This window comes from Myodes glareolus, chromosome 11 (assembly GCF_982192425.1).
Source record: "Myodes glareolus chromosome 11, mMyoGla1.1, whole genome shotgun sequence".
In the NCBI taxonomy this organism is placed as follows: Eukaryota; Metazoa; Chordata; class Mammalia; order Rodentia; family Cricetidae; genus Myodes; species Myodes glareolus.
The window spans coordinates 82,044,634-82,063,914 of record NC_142036.1 but is presented as its reverse complement, the minus strand read 5'-3'; the positions used below and the strand labels follow the sequence as shown (position 1 = coordinate 82,063,914).

The 19,281-nt window shown below is 43.2% G+C and overlaps 2 protein-coding genes across 3 annotated transcripts in view; both read right to left on the bottom strand.

Moving 5' to 3' along the window:
- Positions 1-3,021: 3,021 nt before the first annotated feature.
- The window catches only part of Ifrd1 (interferon related developmental regulator 1), a 43,765-nt gene continuing 27,505 nt past the window's right edge, over positions 3,022-19,281 (bottom strand). Inside the window, exons 1-12 of one of the 2 annotated variants that reach the window (XM_085697721.2) lie at positions 17,661-17,894; positions 12,064-12,168; positions 11,862-11,946; positions 10,982-11,106; positions 9,288-9,445; positions 8,656-8,706; positions 8,391-8,569; positions 7,763-7,871; positions 6,030-6,164; positions 4,201-4,329; positions 3,838-3,933; positions 3,022-3,347 (exon numbers count right to left, since the gene is read on the bottom strand). In XM_085697721.2, the coding sequence (XP_085553847.2) occupies positions 3,258-3,347; positions 3,838-3,933; positions 4,201-4,329; positions 6,030-6,164; positions 7,763-7,871; positions 8,391-8,569; positions 8,656-8,706; positions 9,288-9,445; positions 10,982-11,106; positions 11,862-11,946; positions 12,064-12,168; positions 17,661-17,748 (1,350 nt within the window). In that variant the 5' untranslated portion in view covers positions 17,749-17,894 and the 3' untranslated portion in view covers positions 3,022-3,257. Of the gene's footprint in view, positions 3,348-3,837; positions 3,934-4,200; positions 4,330-6,029; positions 6,165-7,762; positions 7,872-8,390; positions 8,570-8,655; positions 8,707-9,287; positions 9,446-10,981; positions 11,107-11,861; positions 11,947-12,063; positions 12,169-17,660; positions 17,895-19,281 lie in introns of those variants that run through there. The other variant, XM_048415437.3, reaches the window with a different exon arrangement.
- On the bottom strand, positions 17,793-18,077 carry LOC146892433 (uncharacterized). The gene has a single exon (XM_085697722.1). It carries the CDS (start codon positions 18,075-18,077, stop codon positions 17,793-17,795), a length of 285 nt encoding a protein of 94 aa, XP_085553848.1.

The window sequence follows — 19,281 nt, the reverse complement described above, 5'->3', positions numbered from 1 at the left end:
TGTCCTGCAGGTCAGGAAACAAAACCCTAATTACCCATTTTGCCTCAGATCCCGTATCATTTGCCTAACTACCTGCTTCATTTCTTGATCACGGTTCCCCCCCTTTTCTCTAATTTTCTAATCCTCAAGTATTAATTAACCCTCTAGAGATAGGAAATACAGAGCCTAAGAACTCCATCACCAGAGGGTAAGCGGCATCCAGTCACACCCGTCTGAAGGTGGCTGGCTTTGGTCAGAGTCCTGGAAAATGACTAGTCGGGAACAGGGCAGCTTCTCGAATGTCTGAAAAGCTGCTTGGAGAATTTTGAATCAGAAGAAAATATTGTCATGTAAATTGTCTATTCTGGGGACATTTTCAAGGATCCCTTGCTATTTCTTTTAAATGTCGCTCATGATATTCAGATTCAATTCCCAGGAAATCCAATGAATGCCACCATAGAGTCAAGACATGCATTGTTGGTTGCCTTCAGGCTGAGAACCAGTGGTTGGCTGGCCAGCCACATACCACTTCACTGCTGTCACCTCTGTTTTACACATCAGGTTTCCAGAAATCTATCAGCAGAAATTACTCAATGATTTATTCAAGTTTCCATCTTTGTAAACTCAAGTGTGGGATAAGCATTTTCATTTCTAAAATTGAACAAGTCACCAGAAAATGAAAAGAGCTCCCATGCTCTTGGGTAGGTAGAATTAACACAGTAAAAAAGGACAATCTTACAAAGATGACCTCAACTAAGACCCTAAGCAATAGAGGAGAGGGTGTCTGAACTGGCCTTACCCTATAGTCAGACTGATGGTTATCTTAAATATCACCACAGAACCTTCATTCAACCGATGGAAACAGAGGCAGAGACCCACATTGGAGCACTGGACTGAGCTCCCAAGATCCAGTTGAAGAGTGAAAGGAGTGAGTATGAGCAAGGAGCAAGGAGGTCAAGACCACGAGGGGTTCACCCACTGAGAGTTTACCTGAGCTTATGGGAACTCCCCAACTCCAGCTGGACTGGGAGTGAAAGAACATGGGATCAAACTAGTCCCTCTGTATGTGGTTGACAGTTGGGGTAGACTGAGTAGCTGGCACTGGGATTTGTCTCTACTACTCGTACTGGCATTTTGGGATCCTATTCTCTTTGGATGCATACGTTGCTCAACCTAGATGCAATAGAAAGGGCCTTATACTTTCTTAGGATTGGAGGGGGGAGGAGTAAGAGGGTGTGTGGATGGAGTGGGAATTTGGATTGGTATTTAAAGTAATAAAATAATAAGAAAAATTTGTCTCCGATTGCCCAGCCCTCCAAGGATGTATCTACCATGTAACCCATTTTAAGTGCAAAACACAAAAAAACTCATTTCTCAACATTTTACACATCAGAACAGAGCAAACCTTTCAAAATTGATTATTCAAAGTTTAATTGGAACGTTTCTCTCCGCAAGAATTCAAGTCAAACTAGCTTTCAGAGATCTTAATGACCCCTTTTGTATTCGTGGCTAATAAACTACAGGAGGTACATCACTCCAAGAATGTCACCAGGGAAGATGGTGTGGGTGTGGACTCTGATTTGGAAACAAACCCAAATCATCTCGTTTCAAAAATAGTTGTACACTTGGGTGAGAGACACTAACCTACACTCACTGCTAGAGAACCAAGTTGGTCAGGAAGAACTAGTGGCAGCACCCGGTATGTGGGAAATCCAAGACAAGTAAATACCACTTTAGGGGAAAAAATACACTGATTTGAGAACTTTTCGCTTAAAAGCCAACTAATGGCTAAAGACAAGAAACCAAGAAACTGCTACCAATGCATAAATAAATTTGAGAAACCGCAAACTGAAGCCCTACGGTGAAGGTGAGTGGTGCCTGACGGACTACAGGGAGAAGCTGGGTTTATAGTAAGCCTTGGACTATGTTTCACTTGATGAACTCGTTAAGACATATATACAGGACAGGGGGTGAAATTCTGGCCTGGAAAGCCCAAGTCTTGATTGATACTCAGACCCCACATGTAAACTGGCCAGTCCCAACAGCAGAGAGGTGGAGGCAGGATTCTGATTGCAGGAAAAGATGATGGATCCTGAGAATAACACTTGTGAACACACACGTGGGAAGTCACAGAAAACATACACATCTGCAAAACTGCAAATGTAGGCAGAGAAATTCTATCGACAGTGTTTCCCATGACTCCAGCCTATACAATATACAAGGCCACGTTCTAGATTCCAGTGCGTTCCCCACTGCACTGTTCTAAGGGTTGAAGAGGCACCAGCCAGATATCCCCCTAGGATTATCAGACCTTCTAGCTTGTTGGGGCATTAGGGAGAAAACACCTTAGGTGGCATGCTTCCTAGCCCCACCCTCTGCATCAAGGAAACAAACCCACGCACCCAACTGCACATGGTTAAATCCATGTAGATTAATTAATGACAATGTCTTATGTACTTATGCCAGGAAGGGCCACCAAGGCAGATGTTTTAAGTTGGCTAACCGATGTTCAGGTTGTATATGCGACATTTCATCATCTCAGTGTCTGAATACTCAGCTTTGTCTCGTTTTGCTTCCAAATACACAGAGAGCTGTCTCACTCCCTGCTTGGCTCGACTTGTTCTATGTCAGTCATAAACAGTGTTTCTTCTATTACGAAATAAGCACTTTCCGTGGGAAAAGCCCTTTATTCCCAAGGGAAAAGCACAGGTTTCATACAGCATGTCCTACTCATAGCTCTTAGGGACAAAAAGGTTGGTAGACTTTCTGGCATAAGCTAATTATAACATGAACTCCAAGGTCTCAACACAAGGGCTTGAGTGCAGCATGGAATGCCTTGTGATGAGCCCACTGACACAACAGTGACCACCTTCCCCTTAAACTTAATATAGTAGCTTTTCCAGAGGAATTCATTCCCCAAAAGTATACGTGTCAAGTAAACTCTGTGTGAATGATCATAGCCTGTCAGTGCTTCTGACGAACACAGTGTAAATAAGTCAACCTTTGCCTGCTAATTTTTCTTGCTGCAAAATACCATGACCATACAGCATAAACACTTTATTTGTGGTTACCAATTATTTTTACAGAGAATATTTAATAAACAGAACTCATTAACTTATAACACTGTAACATTAAATTAAAATATAATTCACCCCTAATCAAAAATTATCAAAGTTGATCTCAAGATAAAAAATTGTTTCTAAAAGCTTATATACATTAGAAGTAGCAAAAATAATAATAAAGGAAGAAATTATAAAACAGCCAGCAAATGCAGACATCTAGAAGAATTCTCCAACATCTGCTCTCTTATCTCGGCATTTGCTTCGAGCTTTTGTTCGGGCTTTGAAAGCTGCAGAGTTATATAAATGCTGAAATAAAAGAAAAACACACATGGATCAGTAAGAGAACATATTCTCAAATAAACAAACTAGAGGAAGAGATAAAAATGCACATGGATCAATAAAAGAACACATTCTTAGAAACAAACTAGGGGAAGAGATAAGAATCACAAAGAAACTCGTGAGAAAACAGGTGTACATCATCCTGGGTTATAATAAATTTAAATACATTAAAACTGTTAGGTAAGTCTCACCAATAAAAACCCAAACTATACTTAACAATTTCTGAAATGGTAAAAAGGAAACAATGCCAATCACTATTTCATGGTGCACACTCTTCTGTAAAAAGAGCCTGGATCTCACCAAGTAACTGCCCAGGACAACAGAAACATGCACACATTTCTACAGCCAGGCAGAGTAAGAGCACTGGTTCCGTTTCTCTTCAAAGGCGAAAGAACTCGATGACTGGAGAGTAGCTGTACATTTAGTTCTACAAATCAAAAATCAAAAACAAACCCACCCTTTCGAAACGAGAAATCTTCATGGTCTTAAGTGTTGCAGCATCGAGCATCACCGGGGGCCCAAGCTCAAACACACTGCGCAGGAACTCATTTGTCTAGAGGAAACAGAACAGAGTGTCTACCTCACTGCACACAGTGAACCAAGTAGGTGACATGCTGGTCTGTTTTCTTGGTACGAGCATAAGGAGTTTTCTAAGTCCCTAAGTCCTCGGGAAAGCACGTGAAGCCATGTGAAGTCATGTGCCCTCAGAGAGCACCAGTCACGCTTACTGCTCTCTAATGCCTGCGTGCGTCCCGATAATCAGCTAGGCCAGCCCTGGGACTCCACCCCGCTCCCCATTAAAGCCAGGGTGTCAACTCACCTGCAAGTGGTACTGCAGCCCTGATCCAAGAACCTCCTTGAAAGTGTCATAGGTATGTTTCTTGACCCAGCTATCAATGTACATGCGTTCAGGACCAAACTTAACAGTTTCTGTTGGAAAATCCCGTTCCTACACAATAGAAGAGCCACAATTATCACATGCCCTAAAATGGCCCAAACACAATTCTATACTAAAAAAAAAAAATAGTGATAAAGGAACAGTATTTGGAATGGATACTTCTCTATCAAAGATGTGGTCAGGCTAGTAACTACTGTCCCAAGTACAAATGTAAAGAGGAGGAACCCTTGGGACAGTATAAACCTGACACAACTCGTCTATTAGTAACAGAAACACACAGTTTTGAGTACCTTAAAACTTCAAAGGCACTTAAAATAGGAAGGAAAGGTCAAGCATTTGTACTGCTCTAGGGCGGGAGAAGGAGGAGCTTCCAACCAGAGAGAAATAGCACAGGGCAAGGAGTGAGCTGAGTGAACTGATGAGAAGCTGGGATCCAGGGGAGAAAGTAAAGATAAACAGATTAACAGTCACGGAAGAGGAGAAAAACAATCAGAAGTTCCGAGAAACCTCAGCTGGGTTTAACAAGAAAATAAAGTCAGATGCAGAAACACACACCTAAGGATCCCCGAAGGCTGAGACCAGAAGACAGAGTTCAGTTGCAGCCTGGGTCGGCTTAGTCTCTGCACAGGTGTGGAGTGTTTGCGATCCTATGATAGCTGCCTGCTTTCTTCCTGTGCTCTTAGAGTTCTTCCAAGTTGTCTGTTTTCCATGTTCTGATGCTATCTTGGTGACTGCTATCTATAGGGAGATCTTACTCTGTCTGTTCTCTTGGGCTACAGTGCCCCGACTGTACTTCAGAAATGGTGAGATGGTGTTCTGACAGAATCATTCTCTCTGCCTCTGAAACCCTACAGTCATCTGCTACACATGGTGTGTGTGCACGCGTGCGTACACACACTTTTCCCTTCCCTATCTGGGCTTTGAGGATTCAAACACAGGTCTTCGCACTTGTGCCGCAGACGCTTTTACACACTAAGCCATCTCACCAACCCTCATTTATATTCTTACTAGCTTTTCCACGGTTCCCTCTCCCATATTTTCACTAGTAGCGAAAACAATACACAGACAAAACCACAAGCTGTCCGTACTACCCCAGCTGCCAGCGCTGCCCTCCCACTGTAGCCACGCCTGTTGCAGGCCTGTACTGAGGACACATGTCTTGCTCATCCCTCACCCTCCAACCCACTCTGGCCTGGCGTTTCTCCCAGTGCTTCTTGGTCTAGCTTGATTTCTCAAGTACACATCAAGTCAACTGCCTCTTGAATACATATGTTCTCAAAACACCAGCCCACAGATAGCCTGCGACTTTTACCAAGAAAATCCTTTCCCAGTCAACTAAAACCAGCCAGGCTCCGGCCTTCTTCCGGGCTGTCCTCACCATCCTGGCTCATTTCAGTCAAGCACACCAAGCCCAGGGCTCTCCACCAGCTGACCGCCCCATACTTCAGTGACCCCAGGAAGACCCTAGGGTTTGTTACTCTGGATTTCTAGCACCTGCTCTTCCCAGACATCACAGATACTCAAGAATTACCCGGAAGCTTAAGACACAGACAGGAACTCCATCTGTGATGAGATGGAAAACGAAATGCGACCTTTGCCACCACGGCTCTCTTTCTCCAGCGCGGGTACGCACCTGAGAGCTCCACACGATAGGGACGCCCTCACCCACAGTGCCCTCAGTCCTCTCTGAACTCTCACCAGAAAGTGTGTCCCTTACACTGTTAACCCTGCTCTGGTGTTGAGACACTGACCTCCACAGCCCTCAGGACGTCTCTGAAGACAGACCGCTGCTTCCTCTTGTCCACCTTGGCGCGGTGCTTATTTCCGTCTGTAGCCAGAGCCCGGAGCATCTGGGTCAGGGAATCCATGTCTTCATAAAAAAAGTCCTGACCAAGACAACATTTCATTTCATAAATCTCTTTTACAACATCTTCTAGAATTAACGAATAATCTACCTCTGAAACATTGTAGTTACATAAAGCAACAATTATTACTACTGGTGGAGATTTGTACTATCTCTGCAGACTAATTCTAACATCTGCACATATAAAAAGGCAGGTATTATGCAAAAGCTCAACTCCAAGACATACTACTACTGCACAATAGCACAGCTGCCCTAGAGGACCTAGGCTGCAGAAGTTCCGTGATGCAGATGTGAGAGCCAAGAGCATCTGTCTGGCCACAGGACCCCAGACAATGGCTTCTCCAGAACACAACCACTCAGAGGTGAAGCTAGTCAGCAGCCATTCCCAGAGGTGGGGTTTCTATTTACATGTTACTGTCTCAATAAGCAGTAAGACACAGCAAGAAACATGGCTCAGTAATTAAATTTAAGGCAAAAAGCTACTTTAACCCTTTGTGGGTTGGGCTGAGGGGCAAGTTAAAGGCATCTTTGATGACCTGGGGAGGCACTTATGTCGTCTCTTTATTTGGGATGTTTTCATTCTTGCCCTCTATCTTACAACCACATTTCTAAGATGATTCAACTCATTGAGTACCAAGACCCAAGCAGACCCAAGCTCTTATAAAAGGCCAGGTGCTAGTTGCTTCCAACAGGTTCAATCATTTAAATATTTAACCTCGTAAAATAAGCAGGGTTTTTTTGTTTTTGTTTTTATTTTTTTGAGACAGGGTTTCTCTGTAGTTTTGGAACTTGTCCTGGAACTAGCTCTTGTATGATATAGATATGAATAATTTACATTGGTATAAATTTTGCTTTGTTGATATAAATTTAAGATCAATTTTGCTATATGTAAATGTATTTCTGATCTTGATTAAGGTATTGTGATTGTGTAGTTCATTTAAAAATGTAATGTATAATTAGGAAATATAGTTAATGGATAATCATCAATATTGTCATGTTAGATTTTTTATATAGAGAGAGAGATATTTCAGTTAGATAGGCATTCTTCATCTTTCAAAGACATGAATACATGAATATGACATTTAATGTTTTAATGCTTAGGACTTTTCATGATAATGAGACACGTCTGCTCCTGGCAACACCAGCTACTTCATGAGGAAGATGGGCATCAAAGAGACTCCTTATGGAGTTGGTTAGCCATTTGGGCAAGAAACTGTTCTTGCCTGAACTGTTAATAAACTGGACATGAAGAACCCGCAGAGAGATGACTGCTAAACTTGCCTAAAGGTGAGATGGTTCTTCATGGTTCCTGATTCATGAAAGAGTCTGCGAGACATTCTGCAGGACACAGAAGAAAGTGACTGAACTATCTTTGAAATTTCCTGCTTCATGGAAAAGTCTGCTGGACTGTCAAGGAAGCAAGTACTTGTGACTAGTTCACCATAACTTCAGTTTTACAGACAGAAACTAAGTGTCCACCAACCCTACCAGGTTATACTCTCAAACCAATCAATCACAAGTTCTCAGGAAAGCAGCCTATAAATTTATTATCCAGTTCCTCAGTGTGACGGTGACACTGGAGGGCGGTCCTGTGTGTCCTCCTGCCAACTGGATACTCACGCTCTCCATTCCTCTGGCCAGTTCAAACAGAAGCGCCAAAGACTCGCCAGCAGCAATTCTCATGTTTACATCATCACAAGAAAGGAGGCTTGGGAGCTTATGGAAATGCCTAGAAAATAGTCACCACTTTATGAGTACAACCAGCTATGTCAATTAAACGGCTTATTTGTTTTCAATTTAAATATGAAACTAAAAGGGGGTTGGAAAACTGGTCCAGCTGCTGAAGAGCACCTGCTGCACAGGACTGAAGTTGTGGGTCCCAGCACACACACCTTAGGTAACCCCCAACCGACTCCAACCCCAGCCTCTGCTGGCCTCCGCGAGCACCAGCACTCACGTGATAAACATACACACAGGCTCACGCACACACATAGAATAAAAAAAAAAACAAAACGCATCTTCTTAAAAAAAAAAAAAGAAAGAAAGAAACTAGAGTTGGAAAGTTAAACTCCTCCAGGGAGGGGACCGGGTTCAATTCCAGCATCCACACGATATCTAACCATTTCCAGTTCTAGGGAATCCGAAGCCCTCTTCTGGCCTCCAGGGAGACTGTACTCATGTGGTGTACAGACATGCATGCAGATGTTTATATGTAAAATAATTTTTAAAAGAAAATACAAATACATACAGTTCCAGCTTCTTCTTTACTTCGCTGATTGGGCATATGGTCAGTAATAATGTCCATGCAAGAAGGGAGCTGATGTGAAGCACTGTGTTGGGGGTGCTGGAGATAACACTGGTGTCTTTCTCTTTCAGATACGACTTGGTGAAGATAGTTTCCAAGCATTCCAGAGCTGAATACAGCTCCTAATAGAGAAGAATGTGAAGTAAGACTAGACCTCTCTTCAGTCAAAGGTAACAGCACTGAGTGGAACTAAAGATTCTCTACTTACAGTGATGTCATCTGTGGCAATAAAACAGCAAACCCCAAAGCAAGTTGCACACTGGAAAGGAAAAGAAAACAACATTAATGATTGTTATTTTATTATTTTAATAAACATTTTAATGCAATTTTTGTACTTCCTGCATTAGGTGTGAGGAGAAAGGGAAAGAAGAGCGAACTAAAGTCAGGACAGGAGGGCGTAGTCCAAGCTCTGTGACTAAGTTTGCAAGACAACGCTAGGAAGTGACTGACACTCTGGGTCCCCTTCACTAATGCAGGATCAGCTTCCAGCTCCCATGAAGCACAAAGCAGAATCTAGTGAAGTTCACATAATTCTCTCAACCAGAGAACTGAAAGCTCCAAACCCAAGACAGACTAAGTACCTCACAGGCCAGAGGCCAGAGTCCTAGGCAAGGATATGCCGGCTAGTGTCTAAGGTCCAAATTTATTCCATCACTCTCCTAGTAACCCAACATCTAATATCTGCTATGGGAAAGAGAGTGCTCAAATGGAACACTCTGGGGCATGAAATAAAATGTGTCACAAGCTGTTTAAGACAAATCCAAGTAAGATATTAAACAAGCCCTATTACTTATAGCTGGGTGTCATGCCTGGATAGACTTGTAAATTTTACATACTTACAGTCTGCCTAGCCTGGATACTGGCTGTTCCATCACAAATTATTTTCTTCAGGATTGGTCCAAGAGTCTTTAGAATCTCTTCACTTTCCAACCCAGGGCCCAGCTGGACACAGAGAACAGACGCCAAGGCGGCAGCTGCACGCTGCTCGTCACTCTTCCCTGAAGGGCGGGGAGCAAGCACGGCAGACTATTTTCAGTACACTTAGAGCAAGAGAGGAGCTGTCCAGAAATCTCAGCCCACACTGCGCTTCAGGTTGATGCGAGAAACAGACCGGCCTCACTCAACCCCAGCTCAACACTTCCTAGGCCTTCACTTAACTACTCTGATTCTCCAAACAGATTTCTCCAGACCGAGGGAGACTGGCACAGGCATGTGCTTCCTGTCAATTTCTGCCTTCTAATTCCTGAGGGCACTCACAAAAATGGTGTCACAGCAGCCCTTAGACTAACCCAAGCATTTCTTATTTATGGGTCGCCCTTCTGATTATTTTAACAAAATATGGGCCCAAGTTAAAGATTCTTTCTATTTAGATATAAATGTAGCTCATTTTTCAAAGAAGCATGTGTACTAGAGGGTTTGGGTAAATACTAAACTTAGGCTATTAGCTTTTTTTTTTTTTTTTTGACACAGAGTTTCATTGTGTAGTACTGACTGGCTATGTAGACCTGACCAGTCTCAAACTCAGAGACCCTGTCTGTCTCTGCTGGGATTAAGGATATACACCACCTCGGGCTGGCCTGAATTTAAGTTACTATCTAAGAAACTATAAAATACGTATATTGAAATGGGATTTTTAAAGCTACCTTGTCTAGCTATCACTATGGGAGAGGGTACCATTGCAATTAATACACTTTAAAAAGAAATTCTGGTATCTCAAACACAACTGGCTCTGCTTTCAACTATAGCAGTTACAAGATTAGAGCCACCTGACTTTCCCAGCCCTGTCCTTGTTCACTGGGAGAGAGTAGGTCAAGAGCCGCTGCAATGATACGCAAGCTTTCACCCTGAGGCCAAGAGAACAAAGACTGTCCCAATTTGGCCTAACAGATTAACTGTTACTCAGGAGGGGCTGGCACCCAGATGGACAAGTCAAGGTCAGAGGACGGTTCTGAGGCCGAGTCTCTCACCTGCCCTCCCAATCTCTCTTCCATCACAGCAATGGTGGAAGCAGAAATCTACACCACTGCCCTCAGTGTTTTATGTGGGTGCCAGGAACAAACTTTGGTTATTAGACACACAGCAATCACTTTGCCTACTGAGCCGTCTCCCCAGGCCGCTACCTTGTTTTTTTGAGACATGGTCTCTCCTGGGGCTTGCTTTGGTTTAGGATCCTTACGATGGACTCGGGTCCTCATTCATACTGGTAGTTTCTCTATCTTAGAAATATCATCTTTTACAACAAACTCCAGATTCCTACTACACAGTTAAAGAACTAAATGGGCCAGGGATATCCTAAAACTGGTGCAGTTTTAGCATACAACTGCTGTTTCAAGTGCAAGGGGAAAATGAGCTGGATTCTTAGGATGCTTTCCCTGCTTAGAAAAATGAAGATACCTTTTGAAATCAGACTTCAAGTTACAATCTGATGCTTTCATTCCTTCCTATGAAACCCGAGAATGGCAATCACCTCTTCTGAGGTAACAAAAGAATGATAATCTACCTTTCCTATTCACTCTGCACAGGTCTGGAATTACCTTTTTTCAGACAGCGTTCAATGCTATCAGTTAAAGTCATTCTTCTCTCCAGAATAAACTCATACAGCACTTTTGAAGACAGCGCATTTTTAACACCTTCAAGAGCCGCCTGTCTCGTCTTCGCACTGTTCAAGACATGATGAAGAGGGACGGTCTGGTCAGGAGAGCGCCACAACCAGGGCTTCTGAAGACATTAATCTCAACACCTGTCGCCAGGCTCCGCTTCCCACCCTCTCCATCAACTCGGAACAACAGGTTTCTGAGGCGCTTTCTGACGCAGCACTTCACTTTGTAAGTAGCCACAGCCACAAACGACTGCAATAATCTGGTCTAGTCCACTCTACTCCTTTAAATCTAGCTTCTCTTATTTGGCCGGCCAGTCTCCAACTCCTGAGCTCAACTTGAACCTCTCCTGTCAGCCTCCTCAAGAACCTGGAACCCGAGGAGGCACAGCCACCATTCAGAAGTAAATTCCTATTTTTTTAAAACGTTCTAATTCTAGTACGCATTCCTGTATCTTCTGAGCTTCCCATTCCACCTGTTAATCTCCAGAGACACCCGAAGAAAATTTACCTTGGTAGTTTTCACACCCACAACAAATTTTGTAGACAAATAACTTAAAAGTAATTTGTCATTTTTAGTAGAACAAATAAATTTCAATCATTATATATATACACACACATATATGTATGTATATATGTGTATATATATATAGTAAGCTAGAATAATCATACTACCAAATTAAAAGGCCAAAGTAACATTACATCATCAAAGTAAACAAACCAAGCGTCAGAAGAACACACTTCTGTGTCAGAGAGACGTACAAATTAAAAGTAACTGATTAGAATCAGCCAGAACGCAAACCTTTTAACACTCTTACCTCTTATCGACGGTCAGGTCAATTAACCCCTTCAACTTGTACTCTAAGTCTTCTTGAGTTCCTTCCTCATCAAGGACTTCTGGGCCTATGGAATGGAAACCAACACTGTACCGTACAAGGAAAGGGGACACCACAGCTCACATTTAAGAACCCCCCACCTCCACCATCTTTGCATCCCAAAGTTTCCACTGGACACTCCTACCGTCCTCGGCAAAGCTGGAAGGATCGCTGTAGCCGCTGCAGTGACTCATTGTTTCAATGGATGCGTCTTCATCACTGAAAGGTTGAACTGTCCGATGCGGGCCACCTATTAGGGAAGAGGAATGGAACATCATTTGTTTTCTTTGCTATATATGCAAATACTTGCTATCTAGTAACAAAGTCAAACTTTTTAAATGAGATAATTATATCGCCAAAGAATGTATAATGTTCCTAAAATACATTGATTCACCTCATCTGCACTTCAGAAGGTGACATTATAAAGCAACTTTAGAAATGTTATCAATCATCTACCAAAATTTGGTAAGATGAAAATTACTTCAAATCATGAACAAAATGAAAACAGATAAAGTATTATACCCTAGATCATAAGGCAATTATATTTCCAATAAAAATGACTAGCTTTGTAAGCATTAACTGCTGAGTAAACGACATCTTGTTCAGGTTATCTTATTTTAAACACAACTACCAAGTTGAAAGAGGGCAGACTTAAAGGTAATGAGAGAGAAGCAAAAGTTTCATATCTGACATTACAAAAAGGCAGTTAAAATTAAATTGCTTCCCCTACTCCTCGCCCCCTTTAAGTCGGGGTCTCACTGTTGTAGCCCTGGCTGGTTTGAACTTCCAGCAAGCCTCCCATTCCAGCCTCCTGAGTGCTGGGATTACCAGGCATGAGAAACAATGCACAATTTAAGATCAAATTACACCATAGGGAAGAAGGCATGCGTCACATGTAATGTGGGTCACGGAGCTCAATCTTGGGTGCCCATCCTGCCTCCACCTTGTTTGAGAAAGGGTCTCAGTTTTGATGTTGGCACTGTACAGCAGGTTAGCTGGAAAGCCTCTGGGGGACTCTCCATCTTCCCATAGCACACGAGCATTACAGATGTGCACTACCATCCTGGTTTCACAGCTCAGAATCTGAACTCAGATCTCATGTCTGCCAAAGTTCTTCACCCACCAAAACATCTACCCGTTACATAAATTTCTTTTAGGGCTGGAGAGATGGCTCAGCGGTTAAGAGCATTGCCTGCTCTTCCAAAGGTCCTGAGTTCAATTCCCAGCAACCACATGGTGGCTCAGAACCATCTGTAATGAGATCTGGTGCTCTCTTCTGGCCTGCAGGCATACAGACAGACAGAATACTGAAAATACTGTATACATAATAAATAAATAAAAATAAATAATAAATTCATAAATAATAAATTCCCTTTAAAAGAAAAGAATGTATACTGTGGTTGTATACACTTTCAAGTGTATTACTTGGAAGACAAAGGTAAAAGTCTCTAAGTTTGAAACTAGTCTGGTCGACATAGGGGTGGCTCCAGGCCAGTCAGAGTTACACAGTGAGACCCTGTTTCAAAGCTCAAATAAAATAAGAAATTTTAGCCATATCCAAGAGTTTAAAAATACCAATGCTACTACCAAAAAAAAGGAAAAAAAAAAGGAATTTAAATAGCAGTTTTTAAACTTCATTAATGAATAAAATCCATAATTTAGGGATCTCACATTCTCAAATTCTGACCATAAAGGGTCCAGGGTAGCCTGAATTTGATCTCCTTGTATTAGTAAATTCAAAGACAACATCAAATATTAAGTCCCTCTAATACCTGGTGCTTTTTAATATGTAAGAGTACATACGTATCACTCGGGCAGAGTACAGAAAAATGAACATAAACTACACAACAGAGGTCAGTTTCATCCACTCTCCAACATACCTAACACCTCTTCCTTTGGTACCTCTTATGTGCATAGTTTATCTACTTTTATGCAAACTAGTTTATTTACATCTATTTGCAATCATACAGAAATATATTTCAATATTAAACATAAAACACAATCATATCAATTCACGAGTATAGCAAGTAATATATACTCCAGATTTAGGAGTGTTCTATTGACAAAGTAAGATGTCATTAAGTAGCACGATTATCATTATCTTACTGTGTATGGTACACTAATGTAACTATGTAGCCTCCAGATGTATACAATCTTTCTTTGCCAATCAATCACCAACACAGACTGAAGGAAAAGGGAAAGCATCAAAAGTACAAAATAAGTATATTCAACTATTAATTGTAATATTATGATAAACTGTAAGTAAATATAAATGGGTATTATATTTGATTGCTTATCTGTAGAACACCAATTTCTTCAGAAATATTTTAACACATAATATTTAACTTTTTTTGATACAGGGTTTCTTCTGTGTAATCATCCTTGCTGTCCTGGAACTCTGTAGACCAGGATGGCCTTGAACTCATTGATCTGCCCATCTCTGCACACACCACTATCGCCTGGACTAACACTTTCTTAGGTGGAATAAATAATAAATTCCTCAAAAAAAAAAAATCAGAAGTTCCTATATTTTTCTTTTAAATGTTTATTATTTGTTACCTTGCTTCTATTTACTGGTTTATTCCAGTTTTTGGTAACCCAGTCTGATTCTGAAAGCCAATCACTATATAACCCAGATTAGCCTTCAATTCCTGCCAATCTTCCTGCCATCCCAGCCTCTCAAATCCTAGGATTACTGGGTGTTAAGTTTACTTTTTAAAATCCTCTAAAATTTTAAATCTGTTAAGAGTTGGGCTGATTTGCTTTTAAGTAATAGTTCCTTTAAAACAAAACAAAACATAAAACCCATGCAGAAGTAGGCAAAATTTAAAATTAACAAGTGACCTTGAAATCTGCTGGCCTGATGCCAAAGTAACTTGAATCAAAGTAGGAAAGCACAGAGAATAGGTGAAGAAAGGCGCCAAAGGTTCCTAATCACAGTGCTTAGGAGAAAAATAAATACCAGCTTATTTCTGGATCTTTCCTCATGGCAAATTAAGACAGCTGAGTATATTCTGAATAATCTTCATATTTACATACAAGCTAATCTTATTTTAAAAGTGTCTTATTTGGTCAGTTTTCTGAGTATTCTTACACAGGTTTAAGCTCCTGCCTCTTAACTAATTAGTTTAGCTTCTTCATGGTTCAAGAAGGGGGTCTGGAAAAGCAAGGACGAGCTGGCAAGACGGCCCAGCAGAAAAGGTGCTGCCACCAAGTCCATCTATCGGCCTGAGCTCATCTGACACACACAGAGAGTGTGTCCTCTGACCTCCACATTGGTATCCTGGAGTAAATACACACGTAAATAATGCATTTCTAAAGCAAGGAAACGCACCCTGTAAGAATTCCTGACATCTAGGTCAAACTTACCTTGCAATCTGGCTGTCAATAATGAGCTGGCACGTTAGGCATTTGAGGTCCTCATTCTTAATGGTTTACTATCCAAACTTTTTTAACCCTTAAAAACTTTGTCTTTCATGCTAAATCTGGAGGCTTTACATCTGCAACTCTTGCGATCAAAAGGCTAAGGCAGTAGGATGCCTTAGTTTGAAACCAGTTTAGACTACACTGAATTCCAGGCCAGGCTAGAGTGAGTGTCTTAAACAAAAAGTAAAAATCAAAACAAAACCCACAAACACACCCCTCATATCAGAACAGTGCTTACTGTGTAGACACACGTGCATGGGGTCAATTCTCTTGGCTTCCTCAAACTCCCCATTTACTTAAAAATGACAATATACACAAAACCTATTAACCTAACCAATTGAAAAGTTGGCTACTTCTTTGGTTGTATTTAAATTGCATTTGTTCTGTCAACCAAACATCAATAGGAAAAGTGGTTTCTAAATAAAAAAAAATTTAAAGATGTATTTATTTATTATGTATACAGTGTATGCCTGCACTCAAGAAGAAGGAACCAGATCTCATTACAGATGGTTGTGAGCCACTATGTGGTTGCTGGGAGTTGAACTCAGGACCTCTAGAAGAACAGTCACTGCTCTTAATCTCTGAGCCACCTCTCCAGCCCTTCTAAATAAAAGTGTTGATAATTCCCTTTAACTAGTAAGTAAAATACACACATGTGACTAAGGTAAAAAAAAAAAAGTACAGAAAAGCAATCTCAGCAGGTTCCACTGCTATGGTAACTTTTTGAGGTAACTATATGGCAACAATGTCAAAGCTTACAGTTTTTACAAACAAATCAATTACTTTCCATTTGTTAACAGATGCTTAAAAAAAAAATCCAATGTCCAGTGCTTGTAGTCCACATGCTAGACTGCGGTGTTTAAATGTATCTTTTCTACTAAGGAGAATCTAAGGGACAGCAGTGAGCCTGTTGACACTCAGATGAGCCTTAGGGAAACTACGGAAAAGACGGCCTTCCCTGAGGCAGAGGCTTCCAAAGCGTCAATGCTTCTCCATTCTTTTATTTTTTTAAAAAGGTAAACTTTAACAAAACTAGTAAGACCCTTCCAGAAAGAACTCAAGTATTTATCGGGGAGAGAAAGCCAGACAAAGGTAAGTAGTTTCCCCGATTCGACCACAACTGATTAAATGGAACAATGTTTCACAACTTCACAATGAATTTCACGATGAACTCAGGAATTAAGAAAAACGATCTGAAAGAAAAATCTGTATTTGTCACCACATTCAGCGTTTGATGAATGATCAAAAGAGTTTAGTCTTCTCCAAGGCCCATAGGAAAACGTTTTGCGATGCCAGTTTTCAATATTTAACAAGAAAACTGGTCATTTACTTTTCTAACGAACAAGGCATAGCATTCCAATATTCCACTTCATAATCTTAACAATTACTTAATGAGAGGACTACACAGTGTTGACACTGGACTGGTGTTGTGTGTTCAGTCTTGCAGAAAGGACCTTCAGCTGCGGGCACTCTGTTTTCTTTCTTAAACCATACATCCAGTTCAGCAATTATCCCTCCGGAAAAAAGCTTCCACTAGTCGTGGAAGATAAAAAAAAAAAAAAAAAACACTCAAAACACTATCTCTAACTTTCGGCCAATTGCAACCTCGGCTTCTCACCATCTCTCCTAGCACTGCATGGAATCTATAGAACGCAGCACAAAGGAGAACGCGGTCGCCTAGGTTGGTGGCACTAGGGATGTCCCAGCTCCTGGTTCCTGCGGGTACAGGGTCAGGCGTGGAAGCCACGCTTGGGGTGGGGCGGTGGCTTCGGCTTCCGACGCCTCCACCACGCCTAGCGGACACGCGGGACGCGCAGGGCAACATTGGGAATGAAAGCCACTCGCGCCTCTGCGTCACCCCGGTCGCGTGACACAAAAGCCGGTCCAAACCCGCCGGACGTTTGGCACTCCCGAGAACTCCATGATGGAGAGTCACAGGCAGCGGGCAACAGCAGCGAGCCACTGGCGCTCCGCCCCAAGTCTCTCGTCCAGCAGAAGGTCGGACAGAAAGCAGAGCTCCAGGGAGGATCGCCAAGCCCTGATCGCTCTTATTCTAACTCAGCCTCCAGCCTCAAGTCCCACTTCTCCCAGCCCCGAGGGCCAGTGCCCCTAGACCGCTCCCGCGTGCCAGCGCTAGACGCGCGAGCGCGGCGCCCGGGGCATGATGGGAATTGTAGTTCAGCCACACCACGAACTAAGCAGCTGCGGGCGGCCGACACCAAGACCGAACTACAAATCCCGCCGCGCCCCAGGCCGGAGCCTCCCATCCGGCCAGCCGGCCACCCGGCCGGCACTCGGCGCGGGGACGCCCCTCACCTGCCGTGGCCGCCGACGTTGCTGCCCCGGAGCCGCCGCCACCCCCGCCACCGCGGTGGGGAGCGTTCCGCTTCTTGTTCTTCGGCATCGTGGGCCGCCCGGTGCCGCCTACACTTGAGAGCTCAGCGAGGATCAGCCGATGGAGCTGCACTGTCTACTCGTTCGTCTGTGCGGCGGGCGGCTGAGAGGCGAGTCTCGGGCTAACAAGAGAGGCGAGGAGCGGCGCGGGTGAGAGGCGGCGGCGGCAGCAGCAGAAATCCCCGTGAAGAGCTGCGAGCGGAAACGATACATGTTTCTCTCTAGCTCGGGAGCGAAGGCGGGGTGGGCCAGACCGCGACGCCTTAAGTAGCTAGACGGCTGCTTGTCGTCACCATGCGTGGGCGGGCCTGCATCGCCCGCTGGCCAATCGCTGCACATCTCCCCACTGGCGTCCACTGGGGCGGTGCCTGCATTCGGACTCCCATTCCCAGAACTCCAGTCTGCGCTCCGCGCCGGGGCTGCTAGCCATGGGACCGCGCGGAACTCTGGGAGATGTAGTAAGTGAGAGGGCGCGGCCTTCTCGTTGCTCCTCCCAGTCCGGTGGCGTCGAGATTCTTCCCCCACCCCACCCCCCCCCTCCCCCGTCCCACCGAGGCGCCCGCCCTGGGTCACCCGAGTAGTCACTGCGATGAGCCATGCGGCAACTATGCAGCGTGACGACGAGCGTCAGCCTGGAAGGTTGCCTGTCATAACCTTTCTCCTGCTAACGTGGGACTTCTGCCCAAGCACAGCCATAACCCTCCCCTCCTGTGAGTCTAGGGACATGCTCCCCACCCTCCAAAAAAGATGTACCTTCAGCTACTTTAGTTGTATTGTTCGCGGGTCTGATTTTCTAGACTAGAACCCCAAATAACTAGACTGGTAATTCGGTCTCAGATTTCCTTACAGAAAATGTGACCTTGATTCTACTGCCAGTTAGGAGGACAATATGGGATAAGAGCTTCTGAGAAGTTAGCAGCTGATCAAACATATATGCCTTATACATATTAGTAATCACAACAGGGTTTCTTTTCTCAAGGTGCTCCGGAGATCTCTTTTCCCTGTCACAGCCTCGGTCCTATATTCAGGGCTTGCTGGTAGGTTCCTATCCTGTCCTTATGATAGACCCAACTCATTGACTTGACTCGTGGGAGTGACTCACCTCTCACGACAGCGTCATTCAGCACCTGAATGTCCCTCTTGTACCTTATCCAACTTTAAAAGGGTTTTCCCCCTTCCTCTTTTTTGACTGTCATATTTTATAGTCAGGGCATTGTTGTCTTCCCCTGTGTTCAGTTTACACACTTGTGATTTATTCAGTTCCTTTTAGTGTGCCTCAGAGCAGTTGCTTTTAAAATAAAACTCAGGTTCACATCTTGATCTCTAGGCACACATGGCCTCCGTTCATGCCAGATTCCCACGTTCATGTTTCATGCCCAGTAAGGCTAATTATTTACTCATGTGCTCCTTGTTTGACTTAGCCACCTGTGTAAATAACTATTCCAAAGCCTTAAGAGATATGCTAAATGCCAGCCCTCTAAACTCTCTCTCTCACTGCCTTCCATGTATCTTGCTCTTCCCCTGAACCAAATTGGTCTTTATT

Bases quoted from the DNA above. Each gene is read 5' to 3' on its own strand.
- LOC146892433 (XM_085697722.1), bottom strand. From the start codon at position 18,077: ATGTGCAGCGATTGGCCAGCGGGCGATGCAGGCCCGCCCACGCATGGT.